Source organism: Sapajus apella, unplaced genomic scaffold, assembly GCF_009761245.1.
Source record: "Sapajus apella isolate SASKATOON/1434 unplaced genomic scaffold, GSC_monkey_1.0 scaffold117, whole genome shotgun sequence".
In the NCBI taxonomy this organism is placed as follows: Eukaryota; Metazoa; Chordata; class Mammalia; order Primates; family Cebidae; genus Sapajus; species Sapajus apella.
This window is the reverse complement of record NW_022437057.1, coordinates 1438768-1451461: the sequence shown is the minus strand read 5'-3', so window position 1 is coordinate 1451461 and position 12694 is coordinate 1438768. Positions and strand designations below refer to the sequence as shown.

The following is a 12694-nucleotide window of genomic DNA, read 5'->3' as shown; positions in this document are numbered from 1 at the left end:
TTCTTCTTTTTTTTTTTTTTTTTGAGACAGAGTTTCACTCATGTTACCCAGGCTGGAGTGCAATGGCACGATCTCGGCTCACCGCAACCTCCGCCTCCTGGGTTCAGGCAATTCTTCTGCCTCAGCCTCCTGAGTAACTGGGATTACAGGCACGCGCCACCATGCCCAGCTAATTTTTTGTATTTTTAGTAGAGACGGGGTTTCACCATGTTGACCATGATGGTCTCGATCTCTTGACCTCGTGATCCACCTGCCTCGGCCTCCCAAAGTGCTGGGATTACAGGCTTGAGCCACCGCGCCCGGCCCAAGACTTCTTTTATCATATAGATGGCGTTTTTTTGGTGGTGGTTGTTTTGTTTTGAGACAGGGTCTTGTTGTGTCACCCATGCTGGTCATTCTGTCACCCAGGTTGGAATACAGTGGCGCAAACAGGGCTCACTGCACACTTGACTTCTCAGGCTCAAGTGATCCTCCAGCCTCAGCCTCCTGAGGAGTTGGAGCCACAGGCATGAGCCCCTATACCTAGTTAATTCCTATATATGAGTTTTTAATCCCACTGAAATTTGACCCAATAATATTAGTACTTTTTCCCTTTTAAGGTGGGATACAATTTTCTTTTTTTAATAGATCATATCGCAGCCACAGATGGTGGCCCCTCTCCATGCTCTCAGGGATGATTTTAATAAGAGTACAGAAACCTTGATTTACCTCCAATACAGTTCCAACGCCAGGGGATGCAAACTAAACATCTATACAGGTTAGGCATGCAACTTAAATGAGTGAAGCATGCAGAAATAAGACAAAAAGGAATGATACTGTGAAAAACCATAAAACATACGCTTAAATATACTGGCTATTTAACCCCTGCATATTGTTGCCATGTAGATCCAGCTGTCAGATATCCTAATTTTTCATTTTTTAAGACGGGATTTCACCATGTTGGTCAGGCAGGTCATGAACTCCCGACCTCAGGTGATCTGCCCGCCTTGGCCTCCAAAGTGCTTGGATTACAGGCGTGAGCCACCACGCCCAGCCAGATATCCTAATTTTTCAAGAAAAGCGGGAAACTCAGATTTGAAAACATGAAACTATCAGATTTTTAAAACAGTAAAGAAGACGGTGTAAGATAAATATATACATGTTGGGGGTCACATCCAGCTTGTGACTCCTACCCCATGCCTCTCTGTTTTCATACCCCTTCCCACACTGACTATGGGTTTGGCTATACTACTTGTTTTGGCCAGTGGAACATTACCAAGTGTGGTGCAACCTGAGGTTTGATAAGCATTTGTTCACTGGGGCTTGACCTTTCTCAAGTCACTATGCAGAAGTTTGAATGATAAAAAGCCACTTGGAGAAGAGAGGCCCTAGAGGATGAAAAGTCATTTTGAATGAGTCCCCAGTTGATTGCAGCCCAATGTGTAACCTCAGCTTACGCCATGTGGGCCTCTGGCCGAGCCCAGTGGGCCCACACAATTGTAAAATAATAATAAACCATTGTTATTCTAAGCTACTAAGTCATGGGTGGTTTGTTGTGTTGCAATAAGTAACTGAAATAAAAGTCATTTCTAACCCTTGCTTTACTAATGAATGTTCTAAGGCCCATAGTGGAAGGGACCTGGTGAAATTCAGATAGCAAGACAGTGGCAAAAACTTTCTAATTCTGTGCTCTTTCTATTGCTTTTCTTTCAATTCCCTTTGTAAAACGCACCAGGTAAGGACTATGAAACTTCAGTCCACCTGCAGGGAACTTCAACTGTGTCTTGAATGCATGCAAATTACTGTAACTTAGTCCTTGGGAAGGAAAAGATTTATAGGTCACCCAGCCCCTTTCACTTTACAGGTAGAGAGAATGAAAAAACACTTTGAGAAAGTGAAAAGCAGCCTCTGATATCTGGAAGCTGGCCTGGTACAATCAGCCAAGCCGTGATGTTACTAGACCATGGCCTGGCCCCTTTAGCTAGGGTTTGTGTTCTCCTGTAGAACATAAACAATTTCAGAGAACATCAACATCAGACGAGGTGATTCTGTGACCATGAAGATCTAGACAAATACAAGACCACTCTATAATCAGGTCCAAACAGATAAAACCTGATGATTGTCCAAACCACAAAAAATGACTTCAACACCCCTGTTTGGCTAATAGAGGGAGTTGCTGCTGCCTTTTTTTTTTTTTTTCTTCCCGTTTTTGAGACGAGGTCTGGCTCTATCGCTCAGGCTGCAGTGCAGTGGTGAAACCTCCACTTCCTGGGCTCAAGCGATCCTCCCACCTCAGCCTCCCAAGTGACTGAGACTGCAGGCGCACACCACCAGGCTCAGTTCATTTTTGTATTTTTTGTAGAGACGATGTTCGCCATGTTGCCCAGGCTGGTCTGGAACTTCTGGGCACAAACAATTCGCCCGCCTTGGCCTCCCAAAGCGCTGGGATTACAGGCGCGAGCCACCGTGCCCGGTCAGGTTGCTGTTTCTTTATCTGTACAGCTTTAGCCGTACAGGTATTCCCTTCCACTAGATAAGATGAACTGAGATGCTCAATCATGTAACTACCCTCTCTTCCTGACAGCATCTAATCCAGCGAAGCCCACACTTCCTTAAAGCCTCTCCCGAATCATTAACTGTTACCGAGATGCCCCATCGTTCCTCAATGTGTGTTTTCAGTCACTGCAGCTAGTAATAAACCCAGCTTGTTCAACGATCCGTGTGTTCCTGGCGGGATTTGGTTAAAGGGCACTGACAGACCTAAGTTGGAGGCTGAGTTCACTAGAAGTCTCCGCTTGTGTGATCCTTCTTAGCCACTATCACTCTTTTGGTTAATGTCTGTCGTCCCTCTACCAGAATTAAGCTCCATGAGAACAGGAGCCTTGTCTGTCATGTTCAGAGTTGATTCTCAGTGCCTAGGGCGGTACGAAGCAGAAGCTGGCTGCTTAAAAAATAACCATTTCTGAACGAATGAATGAGACGGGCTCGATATACGCAGGTTCCCTTTAATCTTGCAGCTCCTCGCAGATCGTGTGACATACACACACAGCACCACAGCACATTTCCCAAAACCCCCTCTTTCCCGAAGAAATCTCCAAATCCTCACTCCTAGGATGCCCATCCTCTCAGAGCCTCTGCCCTGGGCCGAGCTTCTCTCGCTCCCTGGCTCCTTCCCACACCTGAGCCCCAGGCCCACACACCTACCTTCCTAACGCCCCTAGAATCCACCTGTCTCCACCATCTGCCCTTACTACCAGACGCTGGCGGACGGCAGCCCAGCTACCTAGGCGTCGAGTGGGCACTGCGGCATGGACCGCGCATGTGCGGAAATGGGTCGCACACGCAGGACCTCCGACTAGTGAGGAGTTGCCTCGGAGTTTCCGTCCCGGTCTGGGCAGCCTTGGGCTGCCAGGAAATCAGGAGAGGCTACCCGGAAGTAGCCCCTGGGCGCACGGCTTTCTGGGCCATGTAGTCGTGGCAGTCTCAAGGCCCCAATATGAGCACGGTCTTAACTCTTCAAGTCCACGCGTCCTACATCCACAGTACAGTGCTACTCTCAGGTCGGAGTTCAGCTTCGGGTGCCAAGAGCCAGCGGCCCGGCGTCGGCGGCTGGCTCCCACAACGCTCTGCGGGCCGCGGCGCCTGCTGGGAGGTGTAGTTCCCGCTCTGCGTACTGCGTTCGCCGAGGGGGAGGGCGGAGCTGCAGGCGGCCCGGGCGGGCTGGCAGCTAGAGTGGGTGCGATAGCCGCCTCCGCCTCTGCCGCCTCCGCCGTCGCCTCCTCCGCCCGGGCCGTTCGCTGCTGCGCGGGGAGAGCGAGGCGGGGCCGCCGGGGCCGCCATGGAGCCCGATTCGGTGATTGAGGACAAGACCATCGAGCTCATGGTGAGTGCGGCCCGCTGGACCGTCTGTGCTTCCGTCCGTCTGGCCCCGGGCGGGCCTGCCCACCTCCACGTCCGGTGCGAGGCCGGCTCTGGCCCTTCCTCGCCGTCTCGGCCCAGACCCGGGCCCCTAGCCTTCCCTGGCCTCGGACCCTGCTCGGGCTCCTCCGATCCCTCTATATCTCTGGCCGGTCCTGGCCCGGCCCCCTCCATGCCCCTCGCTCGCTTCTCCCCCTCCCTCTGTCCCGTCTCCGGTCCCAGTTCTCGGACGACCCTCGCTCGTTTTTGCTGTAGACTTAGGTCTCACTCGCTCTAGCACCCCATTCTCCTTCTTTTGGAAGGGAATTTTTTTTCCTTTCCTCTATGTCTCTGGCCCAGGCCCGCACCGCGCTTGCAAGCCCCACTCAGGCCGAGTGAGGTGGTGGGAAGGAGTAGGGAGGAGATCGGTCGGGGCCGCCTGGGCCTCGATGTCCTAGGAGGGGTTTCAGCACCCACTCCCCAGCCTAGGTCTGTGTGGATGCCAGGATAGGCCCTGCAGAGCTGGGGGGCAGGGAGCTCTCGGGTTTGAGGCTGTGGCGGATAAGGAGGCCTCTTTCCGGGGCCCTTGTGGTGTCCGGCTTCTCGGACAAAGGGTTTCCTTACCCGGCGGAGAGGGATGTTTGCATAGCAAGGCCCCAGGTACTCTGGATTCCATCCTCCAGGAAAGAGAAGCCGCAACTTCACGTTTTTCAGAGCTGCTTTCGGAAATTGGGAATGATGAGGGAGGAAGCCATCCTCCTCACTGCCGGGAGTTCTTTCTTCTTAGAAAGAAAAAAAAAAAAAAAAAGGGGAATCCTTGGCCCCGGGGGAAACGAACACTCTCCTGTGTGGCAGCCAGGCCAGACTCCCCTGTCCGTGGACACCCTCTACCCTCCTCCGAAGCTTTAGGATTTGAAGCCAGAAGGGGTTTTTAGGAACAGGACCGTGAGAGAGTGGCTAGAAGTGAAGAATTTGCTAATTGGTGGATGATTTGGTGGAAGAAATAAAATATGGCAGATATTACCTGACAATTTGAACATGAGGGAAATCAAACTGGGCTCTGGAGAGTTGGGAAGAGGAAGTCTGCATCAGCAAACGGACGTGTCCAGGATTTCTTCCTGTGGAAGCCTTGACGGTTTCTTTGTATCTGTCCTAACACAGTAACAACTTCCCCTTGGTTGAGAGGAGAGGTGGAAGAATCTACTTAACCCAGCAAAATGTTTTCCTAGCCAGATTTTCTTCAGTGTGAAAATGTTTATTGAGTCAGTGATTCCACTGGGTAGGGTTGGTGACATCAGAGCCACTTCCCCCATTTAACGCTATAAATAATAAATGGTGACACTGAAAGTCTGTTGGATAGCTGCATGGTTTCTGTGGATGATGATATCTGGGGAGTTGAGATGCTTGTTTTAAAAATGGAAGTACAGTAGCATAAATATGGAGGCAGCTTAATGTTTGCTGTCCTTTGCGTAATTCACAGAACTGGACTTCTCTAGCGTTCTTGAAAACTAGGAGGAAAAAAGAGAAACCGGTAGTTTTTGATTTTTGTATGGATGTGTGTGTGCACGTGTGGTTGTTTTCAAAGGGATAATGTCACATGCTGAGTAATTTTTCCTTTTCAGCACAATTTATCATACTTGTAGTCAAGTGTTTGCTGTTCTGTAACTTTCATAGTGGGTTATTTTGCTAAATATCTTTAATCGACTAAGTATATTACATATTCTTAAGGATGTACAAACTACCTGTACTTACAACAGAAGTACTTCATATCGAAAAATTGTAACTTGGTGCCTCTTTGAAATTGGCTGTTCCCAGCTCCTTCTGTTTCTATGCTTTTTAAAAATAACTAAAATGTCTTTATTTTCAAGGGAATTGGGAGAAATACATTGTAACCCACGTCAGTGTATGGTTACAAAATAAAAAAATAAAAACCTTTGGCCTAAATTCATTGGCTTCCTATGTTTATAACTTAAAAAGTTTTGATTTTACATGATAGGACTTGGTTTTGATCTGAAAAGAGATTTCAGCCTGTTAAGGACATTATAAACTGGGATTTAAACTGGAATTCTTAGAAAATTTAACGGAGGGTTTAGTTATATTACGATTAATTTAAAAATGGCTTTTTATTTAATGATTTTGATATTCCCTGAAAGGGATACCATTTGACTCTTAGATAACCCTTATCGTAAATTAAGTATATGTATTTATTTTAGTAAAATAGCACAGGTGCTTAACAACTGATTAAGTAAATCCACGATCAAATGTAGGAATGATAATGCCTTAGAATCTAATTGCATGTGGCTTTCTGTTTTCACTGCATTTAAATGACAGTTGCCAGAACTGGGTTAAAAATGCTTTTTACATTGGTTTCAAAATAATACGATTGATAGAGATGGGGTTAAAATGATGGTGTTTTAAAAGCCTAAAGCATGAAATATTTTTAGATTTTTATGAGTCAGCTTGAGTACTCGAACATTTGTGATTGTGTTGCTTGTACCAGTTTGGCACTTAATGGTTAACAAGATAACTTTCATTTTGTATTCCAAAGTGTGCTATACTAAAAAGAGGAAACAGACTTCTTGGTTATCTCCATTTTCTAATCTTCATCCTTCTACTTCCCCTGATATTAATTCTTCTGTTTTTCCTGGCATTTTTGATAAGTACATTAGGAAATAAAGCTGGTGATAGCAGAAGAATTAAATTTCCAAATATAACCCCCACGTTGACTCCTACCCCTGTCTGAGGCCTGGGTCCACAAAGGGTGTGTCTCCTACTGACCTGCTCTATAGGATTCAGATTTTAATGTTATTAAAGTCTATAAACTCTTAATTTAGACCGTGAACTTACCGATGATGAACTGATGGTAAATAATTTAACCACCAGATGACTTTTATGGCTTATATTGGCTCTGTACCTGTTAGTGGGCCTGTTTTTCCAGATTTCTTGTCACTTTAGGAAAGGGGATCCTGCCTCCTCTAGGGATGTGAGTGAATCTCCTCTTCCCTTTACACAATTAATGGATGGTTTGTAGTTAAATGACTTACCTTTTTGCTGAGTGACCTTAAGTGAGTCATTTCCCTTCTGTTTATCTCTTAAATGGCTGTATTACTAGTTGAATGAAGTAATATAGGTTAAAATACATTGAGCCACCGGGCACAGTAGCACACGCCTGTAATCCCAGCACTTTGGGAGGCTGAGGTGGGCGGAACACTAGGTCAGGAGTTCAATACCAGCCTGACCAACATGGTGAAACCCCATCTCTAAAAATAAATAAGTAAAAATACATTGATCCTTATTAAGAAGTTGTGGGCGGGTGCAGTGGCTCACACCTGTAATACCAGCACTTCAGGAGGTAGAAGGATTGCTTGAGCCCAGGAGTTTGACACTAGCTTAGGCAGCATAGCAAGACCCTGTCTCTACAAAAATTAAAAAAAATTAGGCATGGTGGTGCATTCCTATAGTCCCTGCTACTCAGGAGCCTAAGGTATGAGGATTGCTTGAGCCCAGGAGTTTGAGGAGATCTGGGATTGTGCCACTGCACTCCAGCATGGGCAACAGAGCAAGACCCTCTCAAAAAAAAAAAAAAAAGAATAAATAAATAAAATAAATGAAGTTATTGGAAATGGTCTTTTTTCTTTTTGGATCATTTTTTTCTCTTTCTTTTTTTTTTTTTTTTTTTGGGAGACGGAGTTTCGCTCTTGTTACCCAGGCTGGAGTGCAATGGCACGATCTTGGCTCACCGCAACCTCCGCCTCCTGGGTTCAGGCAATTCTCCTGCCTCAGCCTCCTGAGCAGCTGGGACTACAGGCACGCGCCACCATGCCCAGCTAATTTTTTGTATTTTTAGTAGAGACGGGGTTTCACCATGTTGACCAGGATGGTCTCGATCTCTTGACCTCGTGATCCACCCGCCTCGGCCTCCCAAAGTGCTGGGATTACAGGCTTCGGCCACCGCGCCTGGCCTCATTTTTTTCTCTTTCTGTCATTGACTTTCTAAGAGGTTAAGTGGGGTTGTTTAGTAATCAAGAAATTGGATATTACTTTGTCACCATCCTTATCCTCACATAGCACACCACTAGAGAGATGTGCTAACTTACCAAATGCAGACTCACTGGACACAGGTTTTAGTAGGGTCCAAATGAATAAACCACACACACACACACACACACACACACACGCACTTAAATAAAATATATGGACCTCACTGACCTGCCTAAAGAGGCTGTGGCTCTAATATAGCAATTTTTGCCCCTGATTATGCAGTAGGTTAGATATCCTTTCAGAGTTGACATGGATAAACATGTTTCTGCACACAAATCTTGGCATTCTTGGCCCTTGACTGCTATAGTCTGTCTCCTGCAAACAGGGAGAACTAGCCCAGGAGAATCACTAAGCCATTACATAGATTCACAGAATAGCACTTATATCCCTCTGACTAGTACTGTTTGAGCCTATGAATTCTAGAAACAAAATTATCTGCTCTGTAAGGTCTGTGGTATCCTGTGTTCCACCTTGTGATATTTGTTCTTCACGGAAAAGAAAGCATTTCAAGTCCTAGTGATTCCAACTCCAGTCTTTCTTTATATTCCATTCTCCTTTTACGGCTTTTCTGCCTACCTTCCTCCCTTACTGTATATTCTAGTCAAAGTATGGAGGGCTATGTTCCTCCAAATTTGGCTTACACGTTTCCTTTGTCAGCACTGACAGGAATGGATCTAAGTCCATTTATTGAAGGCTGCTGATATTTATCAAAAGGATCTGATAGTTGGTTCTCTGGCCAAATTGGCTCAGGTTACATCTCGGCAATATTCTTTTTCATCTATGCTAATGAAGTCCTGTCCACCCTTAAAACACAATAGGTGCCACTTCTTTTGATGTCAGTTTGTATTATGGTAGCAGATAACCTTGTTTTTGTGTCTAAATAGCACTGCCTATGTGACACTCATTGTTCAATGAAATGAATGAATTGTGGTACTTTGTATTTATCCTGTAGCACTTAACATATTTCAGCCTTGTATTATAGTTACCTGTTTGTGTCCTCTGTTGAATGATAGACTGCTCATGGGAAGGGATGGGGCCTTACTTATCTTCCTGTGACACACAGTTCTTTCATACACACGGTGTCTTTTTTGTGGAAGGCATTCAGGAAATATTGGATTGAATTTTCCTGCTGATCATTTTCAGACATTATTGCCTTTTGCCTGTATCTTGCCTATCCTCTTTTCGGAACATTTTCACCCACATTACTAATTCTCACAATAATCGGTTCCTAACTTTTATGGGAGTTATCATATCTTCCTATATATTGTAAAAACTTGTATTTGTGCCTAATCTCTTCTAGAGGCTGTATTTGATTGTCCTGTTAGTCCTTCACAAGGCTCAGCACGTCGGTGCTCAATATGGAGTGAACTTAATGTTAGGTTTTCTTTTTTTCATGCATCGAAACCTTTTAAGATTTCCTTTTGAATACCTTAAGACAAAGGGAGAGATGAATAGAGCAGAAAGACAAGGAGGAGGAAGAGGTGGGTGAGGTGGGTGGTGTGTGGTACGTAGGACATCCACAGACATATTAACCATTATTTAGAGACTTTCCACACATGCAGATTGATTTACATAGAACTCAGAGAGTGGTTTTTAGCAAAGAATTGAGGAAACGAAATACTTTTTACATCTGTTGGTGCAGGTTTGCCGAATAGTTGATAAGCTCCAAGGGTTCCATGACCTTAGAAAAGCATGATTTAGCAGAAAGGGCATGGGCTTTGAAGTGAAACACCTGAATTTGTATTCTAGCTTTGTCACTGGCTAGCTGTGTGACCTAAAGGTAATCTTTCTGTGGTATGCTTTTATTATACGTAAAAAAAAGAAAACTTAGGTTTTGGTCCGAGTTGTTGGGAGGATTATATGAGAGATGTGGACTTCATAAAATGAACTTTGCATAGGATTGCTTTTTTTCAAATGCTGACCATACTTCCTTTCCCCACAAGTACAAGGACTGTAAAGCAAAGTCAAGACAGATGGTGTGGAAGGGTTTTTATTTTTTTCTCCTGAGCTGTGCATGTGTTTATTTGTGAGGCTTTACAGAGGACTAACATTTAGTTGGTTTTAGCCATACATTTAATGAACCATCTTTGGGAAAAACAGTGAAATCATACAGAGTCAATACTATCTTGGAAAATATGGGCAGTATTATTACTGTGACTACCAATTTGGCATAATTAGATCTATGCTATAACTACAGAGAGAACCCACCCAGCCCTATTTTTATACCTGGTATCCTGCCGGAGAGACTGGTGATTAGTTTATGTTGACATTGAGCATTGGGATTTATGTCTGATCAGTTTAGTTTAGATTGACAAATTGTGATTTTGAATTGCAATTCTAATCATTAAAGCTGATGGTTTTGACCTTAACAGAATAAACAGTGAGAATTCATACAAGATTTCCTTCTGAGTTGTGTTGTTCATTGAATTAGTTGACAATGGGGGAAGAAACCTGTTGGTTAAGAATGTGCTCGTTACACGTGGTTAGTTTCTGCCGATCACAGTTGCTTAAGAGGAAGTTTGTCTTTATAGGCAAATGAGAGACAGACCAGGAAGACCTGACAATCCAGTAGGGTGTCTCTCACCTGGTTCTCACTGTTTTAACGAAATTAAAAGATTTCAGAGTTCTGTGATGTCAGCGGGAAACATTTTAAGGAAATTCCCTCTCAGGTTGAGTCAACAACGATCTTCATAAAGTGGAAAGCTGTGAAGTGGAAACACTGGGACATTAGCATGAAAATGAAAAAAAGGTTTTGGCTTGTGTAGAGAGTTGTGTAAATATAAGTATATTGAATGTAGGAAACCAGTATAGTGTAGTGAACAGTATAGTATAGTATAATAAGAAGCCAATGATCCACAGAAGAAAAAGACTGAAGTTCTGCTATTGTGAAAAAGGAACTTGAGTAATTTTTTTTTTTAGAGTTAACTGGAGAACATTTAACCAGTTTTGGTAACTAACAATAAAATATATTTTGGCTCTCTAAAATGACTACATGATAGACTCAAAGAGAAGGGGGGCAGAGGGGCAGGAAGAACTCAGTCCTGACACTCCTCATCTGGCATCTGTTAATCTTTGCATTGCTAGTGTAAGGCCTGCCAGCAGTTAGGCATTGAAGAACTATACCTATATGTATATATATTAACAGAAGGGAGAAAAATTAACTCACTAGTACAGGGGAAAAGTCTGAGGATTTAAGACATCCAGAAATGAGACTGTTAGTCATGTTGCTGTGATTATGTGTTGCTATATCTTGCTTTGCATTTTGGATATAACAGTAAGTTATACCCTGAAAAGCATGATATATTGTTTTAGCAATTAGCTACTAGCCACTACCTACTTTTGCCAATATTGAGTTTTCAGTTTATTCTTAGGCTTAAGAGTAATACCACTTAATGGGACAAACTTGAGAACTCATTGTTTGCTTGGGATTTTACTTGTGTTATCTAAGGAGATAACATAACTCACAACTTTAAGTTGTGAGTCTTAAGGTATTTCCACCTGATCGTTATGGTGAGGTTAATCAGAGACTGGTATTTTAGTCACTTTCATTGCTTTACCTACAATATAAACAATCAGAACTTTTTTTTTTTGAGACAGAGTTTCGCTCTTGTTACCCAGGCTGGAGTGCAATGGCGCGATCTCGGCTCACGGCAACCTCCGCCTGCTGGGTTCAGGCAATTCTCCTGCCTCGGCCTCCTTAGTAGCTGGGATTACAGGCACGTGCCACCATGCCCAGCTAATTTTTTTTTTGTATTTTTTTAGTAGAGACGGGGTTTCACCATGTTGACCAGGATGGTCTCGATGTCTTGACTTCGTGATCCACCCGCCTCGGCCTCCCAAAGTGCTGGAATTACAGGCTTGAGCCACCGCGCCCGGCCACAATCAGCACTTCTTTAAGATCCATTGCTTGTGGACTGTCAACAAATCCTAGAATTTAAAATTACTTGGGTTCAGCCGGATTTGAGATTCTTTGTTGTAGTTACAGTCTTTACTGCTAAACCCAAAGACTACTTGAATACCATTATAATGTGTTTTGCCACAGTCTTTTTTTTTTTTTTTTTTTAACTGAGTTGGAGTCTTGGTCTCTCGCCCAGGCTGGAGTACAGTGGCATGATCTCGGCTCACTGTAACCTCCGCCTCCTGCGTTCAAGTGATTCTCCTGCCTCAGCCTCCTGAGTAGCTGGGATTATAGCTAATTTTTGTATTTTTAGTAGAGATGGGGTTTCACCATATTGGTCAGGCTGTCCTTGAACTCCTGACCTCAAGTGATCTGCCCGCCTTGGCCGCCCAAAGTGTTAGGATCACAGGTGTGAGCCACTGCACCCGGCCTATAATGTGTTTTGTTTTAGCATTAATATTGCGGGCTTTAGGCTGGGTGCTGAGGCTCATGCCTGTAATCCCAGCATTTTGGGAGGCTGAGGTAGGCAGATCACTTGAGCTTAGGAGTTCGAGACCAGCTTGGGCAACATGGTGAAATCCCATCTCTACTTTAAAAAAAAAAAATTGTGGCCGGGCGCGGTGGCTCACGCCTATAATCCCAGCACTTTGGGAGGCCGAGGCGGGTGGATCACGAGGTCAAGAGATCGAGACCATCCTGGTCAACATGGTGAAACCCCGTCTCTACTAAAAATACAAAAAATTAGCTGGGCATGGTGGCACGTGCCTGTAATCCCAGCTACTTAGGAGGCTGAGGCAGGAGAATTGCCTGAACCCAGGAGGCGGTGGTTGTGGTGAGCTGAGATCGCGCCATTGTACTCCAGCCTGGGTAACAAGAGCG

General features: G+C 44.5%; 1 protein-coding gene across 8 annotated transcripts in view; it reads left to right on the top strand.

Moving 5' to 3' along the window:
• Positions 1-3452: 3452 nt before the first annotated feature.
• FBXW11 (F-box and WD repeat domain containing 11) overlaps positions 3453-12694 on the top strand; it is a 150659-nt gene continuing 141417 nt past the window's right edge. For 3 of the 8 annotated variants that reach the window (XM_032260347.1, XM_032260345.1, XM_032260343.1), the window contains exon 1: positions 3453-3862. In XM_032260347.1, the coding sequence (XP_032116238.1) occupies positions 3818-3862 (45 nt within the window). In that variant the 5' untranslated portion in view covers positions 3453-3817. The remainder of the gene's footprint in view (positions 3863-12694) is intronic. The other 5 variants (XM_032260340.1, XM_032260341.1, XM_032260342.1 and 2 more) reach the window with 2 other exon arrangements.